The 24,680-nt window shown below is 48.0% G+C and overlaps 1 protein-coding gene across 1 annotated transcript in view; it reads right to left on the reverse strand.

Moving 5' to 3' along the window:
• Positions 1-11,625: 11,625 nt before the first annotated feature.
• The window catches only part of ZC3H3 (zinc finger CCCH-type containing 3), a 236,009-nt gene continuing 222,954 nt past the window's right edge, over positions 11,626-24,680 (reverse strand). Inside the window, 1 exon segment of the mRNA XM_075352670.1 lies at positions 11,626-12,457. Coding sequence (XP_075208785.1) covers positions 12,426-12,457 — 32 coding nt within the window. The 3' untranslated portion in view covers positions 11,626-12,425.

Here is a 24,680-nt window from a genome sequence, read left to right on the forward strand (position 1 = left end):
ACAGCCAGCACAGGTCCATGGTGATGAGGATATTGGTGGATGGAGAGCACAGGAGGACACATCTGTACACTGTCAGGTCACTCTACAGGCACAGCCAGCACAGGTCCATGGTGATGGGGATATTGGTGGATGGAGAGCACAGGAGGACTCATCTGTACACTGTCAGGTCTCTCTACAGGCACAGCCAGCACAGGTCCATGGTGATGAGGATATTGGTGGATGGAGAGCACAGGAGGACTCATCTGTATACTGTCAGGTCTCTCTACAGGCACAGCCAGCACAGGTCCATGGTGATGAGGATATTGGTGGATGGAGAGCACAGGAGGACTCATCTGTACACTGTCAGGTAACTCTACAGGCACAGCCAGCAAAGGTCCATGGTGATGGGGATATTGGTGGATGGAGAGCACAGGAGCACTCATCTGTACACTGTCAGGTCACTCTACAGGCACAGCCAGCACAGGTCCATGGTGATGGGGATATTGGTGGATGGAGAGCACAGGAGGACTCATCTGTACACTGTCAGGTCTCTACAGGTACAGCCAGCACAGGTCCATGGTGATGAGGATATTGGTGGATGGAGAGCACAGGAGGACTCATCTGTACACTGTCAGGTCACTCTACAGGCACAGCCAGCACAGGTCCATGGTGATGGGGATATTGGTGGATGGAGAGCACAGGAGGACTCATCTGTACACTGTCAGGTCTCTCTACAGGCACAGCCAGCACAGGTCCATGGTGATGGGGATATTGGTGGATGGAGAGCACAGGAGGACCCATCTGTACACTGTCAGGTCACTCTACAGGCACAGCCAGCACAGGTCCATGGTGATGGGGATATTGGTGGATGGAGAGCACAGGAGGACTCATCTGTACACTGTCAGGTGTCTCTACAGGCACAGCCAGCACAGGTCCATGGTGATGAGGATATTGGTGGATGGAGAGCACAGGAGGACTCATCTGTACACTGTCAGGTCTCTCTACAGGCACAGCCAGCACAGGTCCATGGTGATGAGGATATTGGTGGATGGAGAGCACAGGAGGACTCATCTGTACACTGTCAGGTGTCTCTACAGGCACAGCCAGCACAGGTCTATGGTGATGAGGATATTGGTGGATGGAGAGCACAGGAGGACTCATCTGTACACTGTCAGGTCACTCTACAGGCACAGCCAGCACAGGTCCATGGTGATGGGGATATTGGTGGATGGAGAGCACAGGAGGACTCATCTGTACACTGTCAGGTGTCTCTACAGGCACAGCCAGCACAGGTCCATGGTGATGAGGATATTGGTGGATGGAGAGCACAGGAGGACTCATCTGTACACTGTCAGGTCACTCTACAGGCACAGCCAGCACAGGTCCATGGTGATGGGGATATTGGTGGATGGAGAGCACAGGAGGACTCATCTGTACACTGTCAGGTGTCTCTACAGGCACAGCCAGCACAGGTCCATGGTGATGAGGATATTGGTGGATGGAGAGCACAGGAGGACCCATCTGTACACTGTCAGGTCACTCTACAGCCACAGCCAGCACAGGTCCATGGTGATGAGGATATTGGTGGATGGAGAGCACAGGAGGACTCATCTGTACACTGTCAGGTCACGCTACAGGCACAGCCAGCACAGGTCCATAGTGATGGGGATATTGGTGGATGGAGAGCACAGGAGGACTCATCTGTACACTGTCAGGTCTCTCTACAGGCACAGCCAGCACAGGTCCATGGTGATGAGGATATTGGTGGATGGAGAGCACAGGAGGACTCATCTGTATACTGTCAGGTCTCTCTACAGGCACAGCCAGCACAGGTCCATGGTGATGAGGATATTGGTGGATGGAGAGCACAGGAGCACTCATCTGTACACTGTCAGGTCACTCTACAGGCACAGCCAGCACAGGTCCATGGTGATGAGGATATTGGTGGATGGAGAGCACAGGAGGACTCATCTGTACACTGTCAGGTCTCTCTACAGGCACAGCCAGCACAGGTCCATGGTGATGGGGATATTGGTGGATGGAGAGCACAGGAGGACTCATCTGTACACTGTCAGGTCACTCTACAGGCACAGCCAGCACAGGTCCATGGTGATGAGGATATTGGTGGATGGAGAGCACAGGAGGACTCATCTGTACACTGTCAGGTCTCTCTACAGGTACAGCCAGCACAGGTCCATGGTGATGGGGATATTGGTGGATGGAGAGCACAGGAGGACCCATCTGTACACTGTCAGGTCTCTCTACAGCCACAGCCAGCACAGGTCCATGGTGATGAGGATATTGGTGGATGGAGAGCACAGGAGGACTCATCTGTACACTGTCAGGTCACTCTACAGGCACAGCCAGCACAGGTCCATGGTGATGGGGATATTGGTGGATGGAGAGCACAGGAGGACTCATCTGTACACTGTCAGGTCACTCTACAGGCACAGCCAGCACAGGTCCATGGTGATGAGGATATTGGTGGATGGAGAGCACAGGAGGACTCATCTGTACACTGTCAGGTCACTCTACAGGCACAGCCAGCACAGGTCCATGGTGATGAGGATATTGGTGGATGGAGAGCACAGGAGGACTCATCTGTACACTGTCAGGTCACTCTACAGGCACAGCCAGCACAGGTCCATGGTGATGAGGATATTGGTGGATGGAGAGCACAGGAGGACCCATCTGTACACTGTCAGGTCACTCTACAGGCACAGCCAGCACAGGTCCATGGTGATGGGGATATTGGTGGATGGAGAGCACAGGAGGACTCATCTGTACACTGTCAGGTGTCTCTACAGGCACAGCCAGCACAGGTCCATGGTGATGAGGATATTGGTGGATGGAGAGCACAGGAGGACTCATCTGTACACTGTCAGGTGTCTCTACAGGCACAGCCAGCACAGGTCTATGGTGATGAGGATATTGGTGGATGGAGAGCACAGGAGGACTCATCTGTACACTGTCAGGTCACTCTACAGGCACAGCCAGCACAGGTCCATGGTGATGGGGATATTGGTGGATGGAGAGCACAGGAGGACTCATCTGTACACTGTCAGGTCACTCTACAGGCACAGCCAGCACAGGTCCATGGTGATGGGGATATTGGTGGATGGAGAGCACAGGAGGACTCATCTGTACACTGTCAGGTGTCTCTACAGGCACAGCCAGCACAGGTCCATGGTGATGAGGATATTGGTGGATGGAGAGCACAGGAGGACCCATCTGTACACTGTCAGGTCACTCTACAGCCACAGCCAGCACAGGTCCATGGTGATGAGGATATTGGTGGATGGAGAGCACAGGAGGACTCATCTGTACACTGTCAGGTCACGCTACAGGCACAGCCAGCACAGGTCCATGGTGATGGGGATATTGGTGGATGGAGAGCACAGGAGGACTCATCTGTACACTGTCAGGTCTCTCTACAGGCACAGCCAGCACAGGTCCATGGTGATGAGGATATTGGTGGATGGAGAGCACAGGAGGACTCATCTGTATACTGTCAGGTCTCTCTACAGGCACAGCCAGCACAGGTCCATGGTGATGAGGATATTGGTGGATGGAGAGCACAGGAGCACTCATCTGTACACTGTCAGGTCACTCTACAGGCACAGCCAGCACAGGTCCATGGTGATGAGGATATTGGTGGATGGAGAGCACAGGAGGACTCATCTGTACACTGTCAGGTCTCTCTACAGGCACAGCCAGCACAGGTCCATGGTGATGGGGATATTGGTGGATGGAGAGCACAGGAGGACTCATCTGTACACTGTCAGGTCACTCTACAGGCACAGCCAGCACAGGTCCATGGTGATGAGGATATTGGTGGATGGAGAGCACAGGAGGACTCATCTGTACACTGTCAGGTCTCTACAGGCACAGCCAGCACAGGTCCATGGTGATGGGGATATTGGTGGATGGAGAGCACAGGAGGACTCATCTGTACACTGTCAGGTCACTCTACAGGCACAGCCAGCACAGGTCCATGGTGATGGGGATATTGGTGGATGGAGAGCACAGGAGGACTCATCTGTACACTGTCAGGTCACTCTACAGGCACAGCCAGCACAGGTCCATGGTGATGGGGATATTGGTGGATGGAGAGCACAGGAGGACTCATCTGTACACTGTCAGGTCACTCTACAGGCACAGCCAGCACAGGTCCATGGTGATGGAGGATATTGGTGGATGGAGAGCACAGGAGGACTCATCTGTACACTGTCAGGTCACTCTACAGGCACAGCCAGCACAGGTCCATGGTGATGAGGATATTGGTGGATGGAGAGCACAGGAGGACTCATCTGTACACTGTCAGGTCACTCTACAGGCACAGCCAGCACAGGTCCATGGTGATGAGGATATTGGTGGATGGAGAGCACAGGAGGACTCATCTGTACACTGTCAGGTCACTCTACAGGCACAGCCAGCACAGGTCCATGGTGATGAGGATATTGGAGGATGGAGAGCACAGGAGGACTCATCTGTACACTGTCAGGTCACTCTACAGGCACAGCCAGCACAGGTCCATGGTGATGGGGATATTGGTGGATGGAGAGCACAGGAGGACTCATCTGTACACTGTCAGGTCACTCTACAGGCACAGCCAGCACAGGTCCATGGTGATGAGGATATTGGTGGATGGAGAGCACAGGAGGACTCATCTGTACACTGTCAGGTCACTCTACAGGCACAGCCAGCACAGGTCCATCTTTTCATATAATCTCCCTTATCTGGAGTCTCTAATTTTGGGACCTTCTTCCCCATGAAGGCTTCACATCGGCCTCGCACGGAGGAGCTGCACATATGGCGTTACGTTGCTTGCTCATATTTGTCGTGATCGACAGGAAATCCTGATTTACAGACCAAGCTTTTTAATGGAAGTGGCAGGCAGTGGCCGGCAGGGAAGAGTCAGCACCATCAATAACGGAAGGTGTCAATAGCCTCCACTCTGCAGGGAGTATTGAGTATTGAGTATCCAATAATAATACCGTACACACTAATATCCAAGAAGGTGAGCGAGAAAACAGCTTCCAATACTGAAGATCCAGTCCTGGCCATAAAACAAGCAATGTGGGGAAGACGTCTCCTCCACCCAAGCCCCAACATTACACTGAAAAGACACAGGCTGAGATAGAGGAGCCGAAACATGACCCTCACTATGGGCTAGAAGAGACTATACTCCTCCACACACAACTACAAAGGATTTACTACAATACTGCCCCTATATACAAGAATATAACTACTATAATACTACTCCCTATGTACAAGAATATAACTACTATAATACTGCCCCCTATATACAAGAATATAACTACAATATTACTGCCCCTATATACAAGAATATAACTGCTATAATACTGCCCCTATATACAAGAATATAACTACTACAAAACTGCCCCTATGTACAAGAATATAACTACAATAATACTGCCCCCTATGTACAAGAATATAACTACTATAATACTGCTCCTATGTACAAGAATATAACTACTATAATACTGCCCCTATGTACAAGAATATAACTACTATAATACTGCTCCTATGTACAAGAATATAACTACTACAATACTGCTCCTATGTACAAGAATATAACTACTATAATACTGCTCCTATATACAAGAATATAACTACTATAATACTGCTCCTATCTACAAGAATATAACTACTATAATACTGCTCCTATGTACAAGAATATAACTACTACAATACTGCTCCTATGTACAAGAATATAACTACTATAATACTGCTCCTATGTACAAGAATATAACTACTACAATACTGCTCCTATGTACAAGAATATAACTACTATAATACTGCTCCTATATACAAGAATATAACTACTATAATACTGCCCCTATGTACAAGAATATAACTACTATAATACTGCTCCTATGTACAAGAATATAACTACTACAATACTGCTCCTATGTACAAGAATATAACTACTATAATACTGCTCCTATATACAAGAATATAACTACTATAATACTGCTCCTATCTACAAGAATATAACTACTATAATACTGCTCCTATGTACAAGAATATAACTACTACAATACTGCTCCTATGTACAAGAATATAACTACTATAATACTGCTCCTATATACAAGAATATAACTACTATAATACTGCCCCTATCTACAAGAATATAACTACTATAATACTGCCCCTATGTACAAGTATATAACTACTATAATACTGCTCCTATGTACAAGAATATAACTACTATAATACTGCTCCTATGTACAAGAATATAACTACTATAATACTGCCCCTATCTACAAGAATATAACTACTATAATACTGCCCCTATGTACAAGAATATAACTACTATAATACTGCCCCTATGTACAAGAATATAACTACTATAATACTGCCCCTATATACAAGAATATAACTACTATAATACTGCTCCTATGTACAAGAATATAACTACTATAATACTACTCCCTATGTACAAGAATATAACTACTATAATACTGCCCCCTATGTACAAGAATATAACTGCTATAATACTGCCCCTATATACAAGAATATAACTACTATAATACTGCCCCCTATATACAAGAATATAACTACTATAATACTGCTCCTATGTACAAGAATATAACTACTATAATACTGCCCCCTATATACAAGAATATAACTACTATAATACTGCTCCTATATACAAGAATATAACTACTATAATACTGCTCCTATGTACAAGAATATAACTACTATAATACTACTCCCTATGTACAAGAATAAAACTACTATAATACTGCCCCTATATACAAGAATATAACTACTATAATACTGCTCCTATGTACAAGAATATAACTACTATAATACTGCCCCTATATACAAGAATATAACTAATATAATACTGCCCCTATATACAAGAATATAACTACTATAATACTACTCCCTATGTACAAGAATATAACTACTATAATACTGCCCTCTATGTACAAGAATATAACTACTATAATACTACTCCCTATGCACAAGAATATAACTCCTATAATACTGCCCCTATGTACAAGAATATAACTCCTATAATACTGCCCCTATGTACAAGAATATAACTCCTATAATACTGCCCCTATATACAAGAATATAACTACAATATTACTGCCCCTATATACAAGAATATAACTACTATAATACTGCCCCCTATATACAAGAATATAACTACTATAATACTGCCCCTATATACAAGAATATAACTACTATAATACTGCCCCTATATACAAGAATATAACTGCTATAATACTGCCCCTATATACAAGAATATAACTACTATAATACTGCAGCCTATATACAAGAATATAACTACTATAATACTGCCCCCTATATACAAGAATATAACTACAATATTACTGCCCCTATATACAAGAATATAACTACTATAATACTGCAGCCTATATACAAGAATATAACTGCTATAATACTGCCCCTATATACGAGAATATAACTACTACAAAACTGCCCCTATGTACAAGAATATAACTACAATAATACTGCCCCCTATGTACAAGAATATAACTACTATAATACTGCTCCTATGTACAAGAATATAACTACTATAATACTGCCCCTATATACAAGAATACACTGCCCCTATGTACAAGAATATAACTACTATAATACTGCCCCTATGTACAAGAATATAACTACTATAATACTGCCCCTATATACAAGAATATAACTATTATAATACTGCCCCCTATATACAAGAATATAACTACTATAATACTGCTCCTATGTACAAGAATATAACTACTATAATACTGCTCCTATATACAAGAATATAACTACTATAATACTGCCGCTATGTACAAGAATATAACTACTATAATACTGCCCCCTATGTACAAGAATATAACTACTATAATACTGCTCCTATGTACAAGAATATAACTACTATAATACTGCCCCTATATACAAGAATATAACTACTATAATAGTGCCCATTATATACAAGAATATAACTACTATAATACTGCCCCTATGTACAAGAATATAGCTACTATAATACTGCCCCTATGTACAAGAATATAGCTACTATAATACTGCCCCTATATACAAGAATATAACTACTATAATACTGCCCCTATGTACAAGAATATAACTACTATAATACTGCTCCTATATACAAGAATATAACTACTATAATACTGCCCCTATGTACAAGAATATAACTACTATAATACTGCCCCTATGTACAAGAATATAACTACTATAATACTGCTCCTATATACAAGAATATAACTACTATAATACTGCCCCTATATACAAGAATATAACTACTATAATACTGCCCCCTATATACAAGAATATAACTACTATAATACTGCCCCTATATACAAGAATATAACTACTATAATACTGCCCCTATATACAAGAATATAACTACTATAATACTGCCCCCTATATACAAGAATATAACTACTATAATACTGCCCCCTATATACAAGAATATAACTACTACTATAATACTGCCCCTATATACAAGAATACACTGCCCCTATGTACAAGAATATAACTACTATAATACTGCCCCCTATATACAAGAATATAACTACTATAATACTGCCCCCTATATACAAGAATATAACTACTATAATACTGCTCCTATGTACAAGAATATAACTACTATAATACTGCTCTTATATACAAGAATATAACTACTATAATACTGCCGCTATGTACAATAATATAACTACTATAATACTGTCCCCTATATACAAGAATATAACTACTATAATACTGCTCCTATGTACAAGAATATAACTACTATAATACTGCCCCTATGTACAAGAATATATCTACTATAATACTGCCCCTATGTACAAGAATATAGCTACTATAATACTGCCCCTATATACAAGAATATAACTACTATAATACTGCCCCTATGTACAAGAATATAACTACTATAATACTGCTCCTATATACAAGAATATAACTACTATAATACTGCCCCTATGTACAAGAATATAACTACTATAATACTGCCCCTATGTACAAGAATATAACTACTATAATACTGCTCCTATATACAAGAATATAACTACTATAATACTGCCCCTATATACAAGAATATAACTACTATAATACTGCTCCTATGTACAAGAATATAACTACTATAATACTGCCCCTATATACAAGAATATAACTACTATAATACTGCCCCCTATATACAAGAATATAACTACTATAATACTGCCCCTATATACAAGAATATAACTACTATAATACTGCCCCTATATACAAGAATATAACTACTATAATACTGCCCCCTATATACAAGAATATAACTACTATAATACTGCCCCTATATACAAGAATACACTGCCCCTATGTACAAGAATATAACTACTATAATACTGCCCCCTATATACAAGAATATAACTACTATAATACTGCCCTCTATATACAAGAATATAACTACTATAATACTGCTCCTATGTACAAGAATATAACTACTATAATACTGCTCCTATATACAAGAATATAACTACTATAATACTGCCCCTATATACAAGAATATAACTACTATAATACTGCTCCCTATGTACAAGAATATAACTACTATAATACTGCTCCTATGTACAAGAAAATAACTACTATAATACTGCCCCCTATGTACAAGAATATAACTACTATAATACTGCCCCTATATACAAGAATATAACTACTATAATACTGCCCCTATATACAAGAATATAACTACTATAATACTGCCCCTATATACAAGAATATAACTACTATAATACTGCCCCTATGTACAAGAATATAACTACTATAATACTGCCGCTATGTACAAGAATATAACTACTATAATACTGCCGCTATGTACAAGAATATAACTACTATAATACTGCTCCTGTGTACAAGAATATAACTACTATAATACTGCCCCTATGTACAAGAATATATCTACTATAATACTGCCCCTATATACAAGAATATAACTACTATAATACTGCCCCTATATACAAGAATATAACTACTATAATACTTCCCCTATGTACAAGAATATAACTACTATAATACTGCTCCTATATAAAAGAATATAACTACTATAATACTGCCCCTATGTACAAGAATATAACTACTATAATACTGCCCCCTATATACAAGAATATAACTACTATAATACTGCCCCTATATACAAGAATATAACTACTATAATACTGCTCCTATGTACAGGAATATAACTACTATAATACTGCCCCTATGTACAAGAATATAACTACTATAATACTTCCCCTATATACAAGAATATAACTACTATAATACTGCCCCTATGTACAAGAATATAACTACTATAATACTGCCCCTATATACAAGAATATAACTACTATAATACTGCTCCTATGTACAAGAATATAGCTACTATAATACTGCCCCTATATACAAGAATATAACTACTATAATACTGCCCCTATATCCAAGAATATAACTGCTATATAACTGGCCCTATATACAAGAATATAACTACTATAATACTGCCCCTATGTACAAGAATATAACTACTATAATACTGCCCCTATATCCAAGAATATAACTGCTATATAACTGGCCCTATATACAAGAATATAACTAATATAATACTGCCCCCTATGTACAAGAATATAAATACTATAATACTGCTCCTATGTACAGTAATACACCACCTATAATACTGCCCCTATGTACAGTAATACACCTCCTATAGTACTGCCCATATGTATAGTAATTCACCTACTATAATACTGCCCCTATGTACAGTAATACACCTCCTATAGTACTGCCCATATGTACAGTAATTCACTTCCTATAATACTGCCCCTATGTACAGTAATACACCTCCTCTAATACTGCCCCCATGTACAGTAATACACCTCCTATAATACTGCCCCCATGTACAGTAATACACCTCCTATAATACTGCCCCTATGTACGGTAATACACCTCCTATAATACTGCCCCTATGTACAGTAACACACCTCCTCTAATACTGCCCCCATGTACAGTAATACACCTCCTCTAATACTGCCCCCATGTACAGTAATACACCTCCTATAATACTGCCCCTATGTACAGTAATACACCTCCTATAATACTGCCCCTATGTACAGTAACACACCTCCTCTAATACTTCCCCCATGTACAGTAACACCTCCTATAATACTGCCCCTATGTACAGTAACACCTCCTATAATACTGCCCCTATGTACAGTAACACCTCCTATAATACTGCCCCTATGTACAGTAACACCTCCTATAATACTGCCCCTATGTACAGTAACACCTATAATACTGCCCCTATGTACAGTAACACCTATAATACTGCCCCTATGTACAGTAACACCTCCTATAATACTGGGATGTAGATGATGACGGGCTCGGAGTGAGTTGTGACACGCGGGTGACACACACGAGTAGTATGTGGATGGAGGGATCAGAGTGCAGCTCGGTTGTGGCCGGGGACAGCTGGGGATGGGACAGGTGCGGCTCTGAGGGTGACGGCAATGTCCGTTAGAAGGACAGGAATGAAACGTGTGTCGGGGAGGGGAGCGCTGGGGACGATGCTCCTGGTTGTCACCACTTCTCAGTTGGACTTTAGGAAAGGAAAATAAAAAGAAACTCAGAAGTCATAAAACGTAAAGTAAAATATTTGCAGTTTAATGAAATCTTATCAGTCACCACTGAGCTGGGAACTAACAACAATCCTCTAAATAAAATACCTCATATAAAATCTGTGGACATTTTGGTGTCCTGTAGTGAGCGGTCGCCCACCTCAGTGGTACGATCCCCGTCACAGACCGTACCCCATGGTCACCCCGAGACCTGGCAGTGGGAGGTGATCAGACGCTTCAACGGCCAGTGTTACTGGATCGCACCGCAGCGGAGCGCCGCCATCAGTGCTCCGCCATTGTGTCTGACACCTCCAGACATATGGGGAGAAACGCGCGTCGAGTGCCAGAAATGAAGCAAAACATCTGCTCCAAATCATCAGCAGAAGAGAAGGACACGGCTGGAACGTAAATGTAGCAGAAATGCAAATGAGGGGATATTCCACCGAACATATGTAACAATGGAGACGTTTTGTGGAATCGGCACTTTTCCTGGCAGCCGGCTCTGCCGTGGACGAACGGCTGCGATCCAGGGGTCTTCACTGATCACCATTACACGTGACGGGGACAGGACTCCAGCGCCCTCCACCCCCGAAAACAGGTACATAAGTGCAAACACCAACCACACCGGCAGGGGTTAAAAACGTCAGGTGCAAAGTCAGAGAAAATCCCTCCAATAAAATAATCTACAAAGTACAAAGGATAGAAAAATACAGAGAAAAGCAGACGGCGCCCCCCTCTGACCGAACACTGCAAGAACGAACACTCTGGAGAGGAAGGAGGGACCCTGAGATGTGGAGACTCCAGAGCTGAACTCTCACCACCGCCTCACAACCGCGGCTTGATCTGAAGAGGTCTACCTGCAAGAGAGGGACACAAAGTCACCAAAGCCGAAGAAAAGCATCTCTACCTCCAACCACCAGAGGGAGCTCACTGCACGCACAGCTAGTACCAAAGTGCTCCCCCTAGTGGTGACTGCAGACAGGAGCTTATCATGTATCTCTGTATACAGGGAGCTCCCCCTAGTGGTGACTGCAGACAGGAGCTTATCATGTATCTCTGTATACAGGGAGCTCCCCCTAGTGGTGGCTGCAGACAGGATCTTATGTATCTCTGTATACAGGGAGCTCCCCCTAGTGGTGGCTGCAGACAGAATCTTATCATGTATCTCTGTATACAGGGAGCTCCCCCTAGTGGTGGCTGCAGACAGGATCTTATCATGTATCTCTGTATATAGGGAGCTCCCCCTAGTGGTGGCTGCACACAGGAGCTTATCATGTATCGCTGTATACAGGGAGCTCCCCCTAGTGGTGGCTGCAGACAGGATCTTATCATGTATCTCTGTATACAGGGATCTCCCCCTAGTGGTGGCTGCAGACAGGATCTTATCCTGTATCTCTGTATACAGGGAGCTCCCCCTAGTGGTGGCTGCAGACAGGATCTTATCATGTATCTCTGTATACAGGGAGCTCCCCCTAGTGGTGGCTGCAGACAGGATCTTATCATGTATCTCTGTATACAGGGAGCTCCCCCTAGTGGTGACTGCAGACAGGATCTTATCATGTATCTCTGTATACAGGGAGCTCCCCCTAGTGGTGGCTGCAGACAGGATCTTATCATGTATCTCTGTATACAGGGAGCTCCCCCTAGTCTTGGCTGCAGACAGGATCTTATCATGTATCTCTGTATACAGGGAGCTCCCCCTAGTGGTGGCTGCAGACAAGATCTTATCATGTATCTCTCTATACAGGGAGCTCCCCCTAGTGGTGGCTGCAGACAGGATCTTATCATGTATCTCTGTATACAGGGAGCTCCCCCTAGTGGTGGCTGCAGACAGGACCTTATCATGTATCTCTGTATACAGGTAGCTCCCCCTAGTGGTGGCTGCAGACAGGATCTTATCATGTATCTCTGTATACAGGGAGCTCCCCCTAGTGGTGGCTGCAGACAGGATCTTATCATGTATCTCTGTATACAGGGAGCTCCCCCTAGTGGTGGCTGCAGACAGGATCTTATCATGTGTCTCTGTATACAGGGAGCCCCCCTAGTGGTGGCTGCAGACAGGATCTTATCATGTATCTCTGTATACAGGGAGCCCCCCTAGTGGTGGCTGCAGACAGGATCTTATCATGTGTCTCTGTATACAGGGAGCCCCCCTAGTGGTGGCTGCAGACAGGATCTTATCATGTATCTCTGTATACAGGGAGCCCCCCTAGTGGTGGCTGCAGACAGGATATTATCATGTATCTCTGTATACAGGGAGCTCCCCCTAGTGGTGGCTGCAGACAGGATCTTATCATGTGTCTCTGTATACAGGGAGCCCCCCTAGTGGTGGCTGCAGACAGGATCTTATCATGTATCTCTGTATACAGGGAGCCCCCCTAGTGGTGGCTGCAGACAGGATCTTATCATGTATCTCTGTATACAGGGAGCTCCCCCTAGTGGTGGCTGCAGACAGGATCTTATCATGTATCTCTGTATACAGGGAGCTCCCCCTAGTGGTGGCTGCAGACAGGATCTTATCATGTGTCTCTGTATACAGGGAGCCCCCCTAGTGGTGGCTGCAGACAGGATCTTATCATGTATCTCTGTATACAGGGAGCCCCCCTAGTGGTGGCTGCAGACAGGATCTTATCATGTATCTCTGTATACAGGGAGCTCCCCCTAGTGGTGACTGCAGACAGGATGTTATCATGTATCTCTGTATACAGGGAGCTCCCCCTAGTGGTGACTGCAGACAGGATCGTATCATGTATCTCTGTATACAGGGAGCTCCCCCTAGTGGTGACTGCAGACAGGATCTTATCCTGTATCTCTGTATACAGGGAGCTCCCCCTAGTGGTGGCTGCAGACAGGATCTTATCATGTATCTCTGTATACAGGGAGCTCCCCCTAGTGGTGGCTGCAGACAGGATCTTATCATGTATCTCTGTATACAGGGAGCTCCCCCTAGTGGTGGCTGCAGACAGGATCTTATCCTGTATCTCTGTATACAGGGAGCTCCCCCTAGTGGTGACTGCAGACAGGATCTTATCATGTATCTCTGTATACAGGGAGCTCCCCCTAGTGGTGACTGCAGACAGGATCTTATCATGTATCTCTGTATACACGGAGCTCCCCCTAGTGGAGGCTGCAGACAGGATCTTATCATGTATCTCTGTATACAGGGAGCTCCCCCTAGTGGTAGCTGCAGACAGGATCTTATCATGTATCTCTGTATACAGGGAGCTCCCCCTAGTGGTAGCTGCAGACAGGATCTTATCATGTATCTCTGTATACAGGGAGCTCCCCCTAGTGGTGACTGCAGACAGGATCTTATGTATCTCTGTATACAGGGAGCTCCTCCCAGTGGTGGCTGCAGACAGGATCTTATCATGTATCTCTGTATACAGGGAGCTCCCCCTAGTGGTGGCTGCAGACAGGATCTTATCATGTATCTCTGTATACAGGGAGCTCCCTCTAGTGGTAGCTGCAGACACGATCTTATCCTGTATCTCTGTATACAGGGAGCTCCCCCTAGTGGTGGCTGCAGACAGGATCTTATCATGTATCTCTGTATACACGGAGCTCCCCCTACTGGTGACTGTAGACAGGATCTTATCATGTATCTCTGTATACAGGGAGCTCCCCCTAGTGGAGGCTGCAGACATGATCTTATCATGTATCACTGTATACAGGGAGCTCCCCCTAGTGGTAGCTGCAGACAGGATCTTATCATGTATCTCTGTATACAGGGAGCTCCCCCTAGTGGCGGCTGCAGACAGGATCTTATCATGTATCTCTGTATACAGGGAGCTCCCGCTAGTGGAGGCTGCAGACAGGATCTTATCATGTATCTCTGTATACAGGGAGCTCCCCCTAGTGGTAGCTGCAGACAGGATCTTATCATGTATCTCTGTATACAGGGAGCTCCCCTTAGTGGTGACTGCAGACAGGATCTTATCATGTATCTCTGTATACAGGGAGCTCCCCCTAGTGGTGGCTGCAGACAGGATCTTATCATGTATCTCTGTATACAGGGAGCTCCCCCTAGTGGAGGCTGCAGACAGGATCTTATCATGTATCTCTGTATACAGAGAGCTCCCCCTAGTGGTGACTGCAGACAGGATCTTATCATGTATCTCTGTATACAGGGAGCTCCCCCTGGTGGTGGCTGCAGACAGGATCTTATCATGTATCTCTGTATACAGGGAGCTCCCCCTAGTGGTGACTGCAGACAGGATCTTATCATGTATCTCTGTATACAGGGAGCTCCCCCTAGTGGTGGCTGCAGACAGGATCTTATCATGTATCTCTGTATACAGGGAGCTCCCCCTAGTGGTGGCTGCAGACAGGATCTTATCATGTATCTCTGTATACAGGGAGCTCCCCCTAGTGGTGGCTGCAGACAGGATCTTATCTTGTATCTCTGTATACAGGGAGCTCCCCCTAGTGGTGGCTGCAGACAGGGTCTTATCATGTATCTCTGTATACAGGGAGCTCCCCCTAGTGGTGACTGCAGACAGGATCTTATCATGTATCTCTGTATACAGGGAGCTCCCCCTAGTGGTGACTGCAGACAGGATCTTATCATGTATCTCTGTATACAGGGAGCTCCCCCTAGTGGTGACTGCAGACAGGATCTTATCATGTATCTCTGTATACAGGGAGCTCCCCCTAGTGGTGGCTGCAGACAGGATCTTATCATGTATCTCTGTATACAGGGAGCTCCCCCTAGTGGTGGCTGCAGACAGGGTCTTATCCTGTATCTCTGTATACAGGGAGCTCCCCCTAGTGGTGACTGCAGACAGGATCTTATCATGTATCTCTGTATACAGGGAGCTCCCCCTGGTGGTGGCTGCAGACAGGATCTTATCATGTATCTCTGTATACAGGAAGCTCCCTCTAGTGGTGGCTGCAGACAGGATCTTATCATGTATCTGCACACACACCATGGCAGTCAGGCTCTGCGCACACACCATGGCCGGCTGGCTCTGCGCACACACCATGGCCGGCGGGCTCTGCGCACACACCATGGCCGGCGGGCTCTGCGCACACACCATGGCCGGCGGGCTCTGCGCACACACCATGGCCGGCGGGCTCTGCGCATACACCATGGCCGGCGGGCTCTGCACACACACACACACCATGGCCGGAGGGCTCTGCACACACACACCATGGCCGGCGGGCTCTGCACACACACACCATGGCCGGCGGGCTCTGCACAGACACACCATGGCCGGCGGTCTCTGCACACACACACCATGGCCGGCGGTCTCTGCACACACACACACCATGGCCAGCGGGCTCTGCACACACACACCATGGCCAGCGGGCTCTGCACACACACACCATGGCCGGCGGGCTCTGCACACACACCATGGCCGGCGGGCTCTGCACACACACACCATGGCCGGCGGGCTCACACTCTTGCCACATTAGTGTACAGCGCTGTGCCATCGCTTCACCTGTAATTAATGTACTATAAATGACTTTGTTTAGCGCCTCGCCCCCTCCCGTGCAGCCGCCGCTCATCAGACTAATACCCCGCACTGACTGTGAGAAGTGTGATCAGTCACCGGTGAGGATGAGGAGGGACAGATGCCTCAGGACGGGCACAGAGGAGGGATACATAGTAGCAGTGCCTCTGCCGATCACTGCTATACAGCCGCATCCATCTCGTCCTAGGGGTAAATGTCAGTCTTTAGTCGCACTCTGACACTGTATTCCTAACAAACCTGCTGGCTGCAAACATCTTTTCCTCCATGCTATGCACTGCAGCTCTGCTTCATTAGGGCCCAACTAGAATCAATGTGGCTTTCCTGGAGCTTCGTCCTCAGAGGCTCAAGTCTAAACTCTGTTCCACCATGCTTTACACTGCAGATTTGCTCCATAAGGGCATGGATATGACCAGCCACTCCAGTTTAGCTGCACTGTGCATCGGAGATGGTTGACAGCAGTTATCACATGCGCAGGTTATTCCTCCATGATTTACACTGCAGCTCTGCTTCATTAGGACAGAACTACAATCAATGCGGCTTTTCTGGAGCATCATCCTCAGAGGTTATCTCTCCTCCATGATTTACACTGCAGCTCTGCTTGTTCAGCCTGGTAGCTGTGGTGAATGTACTTGCGCCATGTGATTTTTGCACAGCATGGATCTCCTTTGTTTTTCATGTGCACATGGCGCTGTTCAGTGAATGTCGGCCGTGGTCAGTTCCAGTGTGCGGGCGGCGGTGGAACGAGTCGGATGTACCCCGGTACAGTGTGCGGGCGGCGGTGGAACGAGTCGGATGTACCCCGGTACAGTGTGCAGGCGGCGGTGGAACAAGTCGGCCGTGGTCAGTTCCAGTGTGCGGGCGGCGGTGGAACGAGTCGGATGTACCCTGGTACAGTGTGCGGGCGGCGGTGGAACAAGTCGGATGTACCCCGGTACAGTGTGCGGGCGGAGGTGGAACGAGTCGGATGTACCCAGGTACAGTGTGTGGGCAGCGGTGGAACGAGTCGGATGTACCCCGGTATAGTGTGTGGGCGGCGGTGGAACGAGTCGGATGTACCCCGGTACAGTGTGTGGGCAGCGGTGGAACGAGTCGGATGTACCCCGGTATAGTGTGCGGGCGGCGGTGGAACGAGTCGGATGTACCCCGGTACAGTGTGCGGGCGGCGGTGGAACGAGTCGGATGTACCCCGGTACAGTGTGCGGGCGGCGGTGGAACGAGTCGGATGTACCCCGGTACAGTGTGCGGGCGGCGTTGGAACGAGTCGGCCATGGTCAGTTCCAGTGTGCGGGCGGTAGTGGAACGAGTCGGATGTACCCCGGTACAGTGTGCGGGCGGCGATGGAACGAGTCGGATGTACCCCGGTACAGTGTGCGGGCGGAGGTGGAACGAGTCGGATGTACCCCGGTACAGTGTGCGGGCGGCGGTGGAACGAGTCGGCCGTGGTCAGTTCCAGTATGCGGGCGGCGGTGGAACGAGTCGGATGTACCCCGGTACAGTGTGTGGGCAGCGGTGGAACGAGTCGGATGTACCCCGGTATAGTGTGCGGGCGGCGGTGGAACGAGTCGGATGTACCCCGGTATAGTGTGCGGGCGGCGGTGGAACGAGTCGGATGTACCCCGGTACAGTGTGCGGGCGGCGGTGGAACGAGTCGGATGTACCCCGGTACAGTGTGCGGGCGGCGGTGGAACGAGTCGGATGTACCCCGGTATAGTGTGCGGGCGGCGGTGGAACGAGTCGGATGTGCCCCGGTACAGAGTGCGGGCGTCGGTGGAACGAGTCGGATGTATCCCGGTACAGAGTGCGGGCGTCGGTGGAACGAGTCGGATGTATCCCGGTACAGTGTGCGGGTGGCGGTGGAACGAGTCGGATGTACCCAGGTACAGTGTGCGGGCGGAGGTGGAACGAGTCGGATGTACCCCGGTACAGTGTGCGGGCGGCGGTGGAACGAGTCGGATGTACCCCGGTACAGTGTGCGGGCGGCGGTGGAACGAGTCGGATGTACCCCGGTACAGTGTGCGGGCGGCGGTGGAACGAGTCGGATGTATCCCGGTACAGAGTGCGGGCGTCGGTGGAACGAGTCGGATGTATCCCGGTACAGTGTGCGGGCGGCGGTGGAACGAGTCGGATGTACCCCGGTACAGTGTGCGGGCGTCGGTGGAACGAGTCGGATGTATCCCGGTACAGTGTGTGGGCAGCGGTGGAACGAGTCGGATGTACCCCGGTATAGTGTGCGGGCGGCGGTGGAACGAGTCGGATGTACCCCAGTACAGTGTGCGGGCGGCGGTGGAACGAGTCGGATGTACCCCGGTACAGTGTGCGGGCGGCGGTGGAACGAGTCGGATGTACCCCGGTACAGTGTGCGGGCGTCGGTGGAACGAGTCGGATGTATCCCGGTACAGAGTGCGGGCGTCGGTGGAACGAGTCGGATGTACCCCGGTACAGTGTGCGGGTGGCGGTGGAACGAGTCGGATGTATCCCGGTACAGTGTGCGGGCGGCGGTGGAACGAGTCGGATGTACCCCGGTACAGTGTGCGGGCGGCGGTGGAACGAGTCGGATGTACCCCGGTACAGTGTGCGGGCGGCGGTAGAACGAGTCGGATGTACCCCGGTACAGTGTGCGGGCGGCGGTGGAACGAGTCGGATGTATCCCGGTACAGTGTGCGGGCGGAGGTGGAACGAGTCATTTGTACCCCGCACAGTGTGCGGGCGGCGGTGGAACGAGTCGGATGTACCCCGGTACAGTGTGCGGGCGGCGGTGGAACGAGTCGGATGTACCCCGGTACAGTGTGCGGGCGGCGGTGGAACGAGTCGGATGTACCCCGGTACAGTGTGCGGGCGGCGGTGGAACGAGTCGGATGTACCCCGGTACAGTGTGCGGGCGGCGGTGGAACGAGTCGGATGTATCCCGGTACAGTGTGCGGGCGGCGGTGGAACGAGTCAAATGTACCCCGGTATAGTGTGCGGGTGGAGGGGGAACGAGTCGGATGTACCCCGGTACAGTGTGCGGGCGGCGGTGGAACGAGTCATTTGTACCCCGTACAGTGTGCGGGCGGCGGTGGAACGAGTCGGATGTACCCCGGTACAGTGTGCGGGCGGCGGAGGAACAAGTCGGATGTACCCAGGTATACCAGCAGAATGCAGGCAGTGAAAAGCACGAGTCCCGGCTGGCAGAGCATCGCTGTCACCATCTGGCTCAGAGTCGGCTCCGCCATTACTGCTCGGTGGGAGCTCTGGCTTATTTACCGCACTGAGCTGCTCACTAAGCCCTGAGGTCGCAAACAGCGGGGGGCCCCATCAATGCTTATGGAGCGTGGGCAGGGGCCCGGCCATAACTCTCACAGCTAACTGCAAGAACTGAAGACTGTGAGGACGACAGACAGGAGCCTCTATGATTCCGAGTCCATGCCATCTCTTGTCGGTGGGATTCGGCGTGACCTAGTTGTGCACAGCTGCTGCTCTCCCCTCGCGCCCTGTTTGCACCCTGTCAGACGACCCTATGACTTTTTCACAAGCTCTCGCCCCATTGCCAGGCGCTGGCTCAGCAGCGGCAGCGACACTCATCAGGAGAAGAGTCTCCTCCAGCCCAAGGTGAAGAATCCAAAGGGTGAGACCCTCACGTGTGAATATAGCGAGGACACTGAGGGAAGATGGCGGCTGAGACCTAAATACACACAATGCGGAAGACTTATTAATACACTCTGAAAACTGGACCATCACAAACTAAACCTGATCACAATGGTGTGGAGTGTGAGGAGAGACTGGACCAGACCATCACAAGCTAAACCTGATCACAATGGTGTGGAGTGTGAGGAGAGACTGGACCAAACCATCACAAGCTAAACCTGATCACAATGGTGTGGAGTGTGAGGAGAGACTGGACCAGACCATCACAAGCTAAACCTGATCACAATGGTGTGGAGTGTGAGGAGAGACTGGACCAAACCATCACAAGCTAAACCTGATCACAATGGTGTGGAGTGTGAGGAGAGACTGGACCAAACCATCACAAGCTAAACCTGATCACAATGGTGTGGAGTGTGAGGAGAGACTGGACCAAACCATCACAAGCTAAACCTGATCACAATGGTGTGGACAGTGAGGAGAGACTGGACCAAACCATCACAAGCTAAACCTGATCACAATGGTGTGGAGTGTGAGGAGAGACTGGACCAAACCATCACAAGCTAAACCTAATCACAATGGTGTGGAGTGTGAGGAGAGACTGGACAAAACCATCACAAGCTAAACCTGATCACAATGGTGTGGACTGTGAGGAGAGACTGGACCAGACCATCACAAGCTAAACCTGATCACAATGGTGTGGACTGTGAGGAGAGACTGGACCAGACCATCACAAGCTAAACCTGATCACAATGGTGTGGAGTGTGAGGAGAGACTGGACCAGACCATCACAAGCTAAACCTGATCACAATGGTGTTCAGTGTGAGGAGAGACAGGACCAGACCATGACAAGCTAAACCTAATCACAATGGTGTGGAGTGTGGGGAGAGACTGGACCAGACCATCACAAGCTAAACCTGATCACAATGGTGTGGAGTGTGAGGAAAGACTGGACCAGACCATCACAAGCTAAACCTAATCACAATGGTGTGGAGTGTGAGGAGAGACTGGACCAGACCATCACAAGCTAAGCCTGATCACAATGGTGTGGAGTGTGAGGAGAGACTGGACCAGACCATCACAAGCTAAACCTGATCACAATGGTGTGGAGTGTGAGGAGAGACTGGACCAGACCATCACAAGCTAAACCTGATCATAATGGTGTGGACTGTGAGGAGAGACTGGACCAGACCATCACAAGCTAAACCTGATCACAATGGTGTGGACTGTGAGGAGAGACTGGACCAGACCATCACAAGCTAAACCTGATCACAATGGTGTGGAGTGTGAGGAGAGACTGGACCAGACCATCACAAGCTAAACCTAATCACAATGGTGTGGAGTGTGAGGAGAGACTGGACCAGACCATCACAAGCTAAACCTGATCACAATGGTGTGCAGTGTGAGGAGAGACTGGACCAGACCATCACAAGCTAAACCTGATCACAATGGTGTGGACTGTGAGGAGAGACTGGACCAGACCATCACAAGCTAAACCTAATCACAATAGTGTGGACTGTGAGGAGAGACTGGACCAGACCATCACAAGCTAAACCTGATCACAATGGTGTGGAGTGTGAGGAGAGACTGGACTAGACCATCACAAGCTAAACCTGATCACAATGGTGTGGAGTGTGAGGAGAGACTGGACCAGACCATCACAAGCTAAACCTGATCACAATGGTGTGGAGTGTGAGGAGAGACTGGACCAGACCATCACAAGCTAAACCTGATCACAATGGTGTGGAGTGTGAGGAGAGACTGGACCAGACCATCACAAGCTAAACCTAATCACAATGGTGTGGAGTGTGAGGAGAGACTGGACCAGACCATCACAAGCTAAACCTGATCATAATGGTGTGGACTGTGAGGAGAGACTGGACCAGACCATCACAAGCTAAACCTGATCACAATGGTGTGGACTGTGAGGAGAGACTGGACCAGACCATCACAAGCTAAACCTGATCACAATGGTGTGGAGTGTGAGGAGAGACTGGACCAGACCATCACAAGCTAAACCTAATCACAATGGTGTGGAGTGTGAGGAGAGACTGGACCAGACCATCACAAGCTAAACCTGATCACAATGGTGTGCAGTGTGAGGAGAGACTGGACCAGACCATCACAAGCTAAACCTGATCACAATGGTGTGGACTGTGAGGAGAGACTGGACCAGACCATCACAAGCTAAACCTAATCACAATAGTGTGGACTGTGAGGAGAGACTGGACCAGACCATCACAAGCTAAACCTGATCACAATGGTGTGGAGTGTGAGGAGAGACTGGACCAGACCATCACAAGCTAAGCCTGATCACAATGGTGTGGAGTGTGAGGAAAGACTGGACCAGACCATCACAAGCTAAACCTGATCACAATGGTGTGGAGTGTGAGGAGAGACTGGACCAGACCATCACAAGCTAAACCTGATCATAATGGTGTGGACTGTGAGGAGAGACTGGACCAGACCATCACAAGCTAAACCTGATCACAATGGTGTGGACTGTGAGGAGAGACTGGACCAGACCATCACAAGCTAAACCTGATCACAATGGTGTGGAGTGTGAGGAGAGACTGGACCAAACCATCACACGCTAAGCCTGATCACAATGGTGTGGAGTGTGAGGAGAGACTGGACCAGACCATCACAAGCTAAACCTGATCACAATGGTGTGGAGTGTGAGGAGAGACTGGACCAGACCATCACAAGCTAAACCTGATCACAATGGTGTGGAGTGTGAGAAGAGACTGGACCAGACCATCACAAGCTAAACCTGATGACAATGGTGTGGAGTGTGAGGAGAGACTGGACCAGACCATCACAAGCTAAACCTGATCACAATGGTGTGGAGTGTGAGGAAAGACTGGACCAGACCATCACAAGCTAAACCTGATCACAATGGTGTGGAGTGTGAGAAGAGACTGGACCAGACCATCACAAGCTAAACCTGATCACAATGGTGTGGACTGTGAGGAAAGACTGGACGAGACCATCACAAGCTAAACCTGATCATAATGGTGTGGAGTGTGAGGAGAGACTGAACCAGACCATCACAAGCTAAACCTGATCATAATGGTGTGGAGTGTGAGGAGAGACTGGGCCAAACCATCACAAGCTAAACCTGATCACAATGGTGTGGACTGTGAGGAGAGACTGGACCAGACCATCACAAGCTAAACCTGATCACAATGATGTGGAGTGTGAGGAGAGACTGGACCAGACCATCACAAGCTAAACCTGATCACAATGGTGTGGAGTGTGAGGAAAGACTGGACCAGACCATCACAAGCTAAACCTGATCACAATGGTGTGGAGTGTGAGAAGAGACTGGACCAGACCATCACAAGCTAAACCTGATGACAATGGTGTGGAGTGTGAGGAGAGACTGGACCAAACCATCACAAGCTAAACCTGATGACAATGGTGTGGAGTGTGAGGAGAAACTGGACCAGACCATCACAAGCTAAACCTGATCACAATGGTGTGGACTGTGAGGAGAGACTGGACCAGACCATCACAAGCTAAACCTGATCACAATGGTGTGGACTGTGAGGAGGGACTGGGCCAAACCATCACAAGCTAAACCTGATCACAATGGTGTGGAGTGTGAGTAGAGACTGGACCAAACCATCACAAGCTAAACCTGATCACAATGGTGTGGAGTGTGAGAAGAGACTGGACCAAACCATCACAAGCTAAACCTGATCACAATGGTGTGGAGTGTGAGGAGAGACTGGACCAGACCATCACAAGCTAAACCTGATCACAATGGTGTGGAGTGTGAGGAGAGACTGGACCAGACCATCACAAGCTAAACCTGATCACAATGGTGTGGAGTGTGAGGAGAGACTGGACCAGACCATCACAAGCTAAACCTGATCACAATGGTGTGGAGTGTGAGGAGAGACTGGACCAGACCATCACAAGCTAAACCTGATCACAATGGTGTGGAGTGTGAGGAGAGACTGGACCAGACCATCAC

The sequence above is a fragment of the Anomaloglossus baeobatrachus genome, chromosome 6 (assembly GCF_048569485.1).
Source record: "Anomaloglossus baeobatrachus isolate aAnoBae1 chromosome 6, aAnoBae1.hap1, whole genome shotgun sequence".
In the NCBI taxonomy this organism is placed as follows: domain Eukaryota; kingdom Metazoa; phylum Chordata; class Amphibia; order Anura; family Aromobatidae; genus Anomaloglossus; species Anomaloglossus baeobatrachus.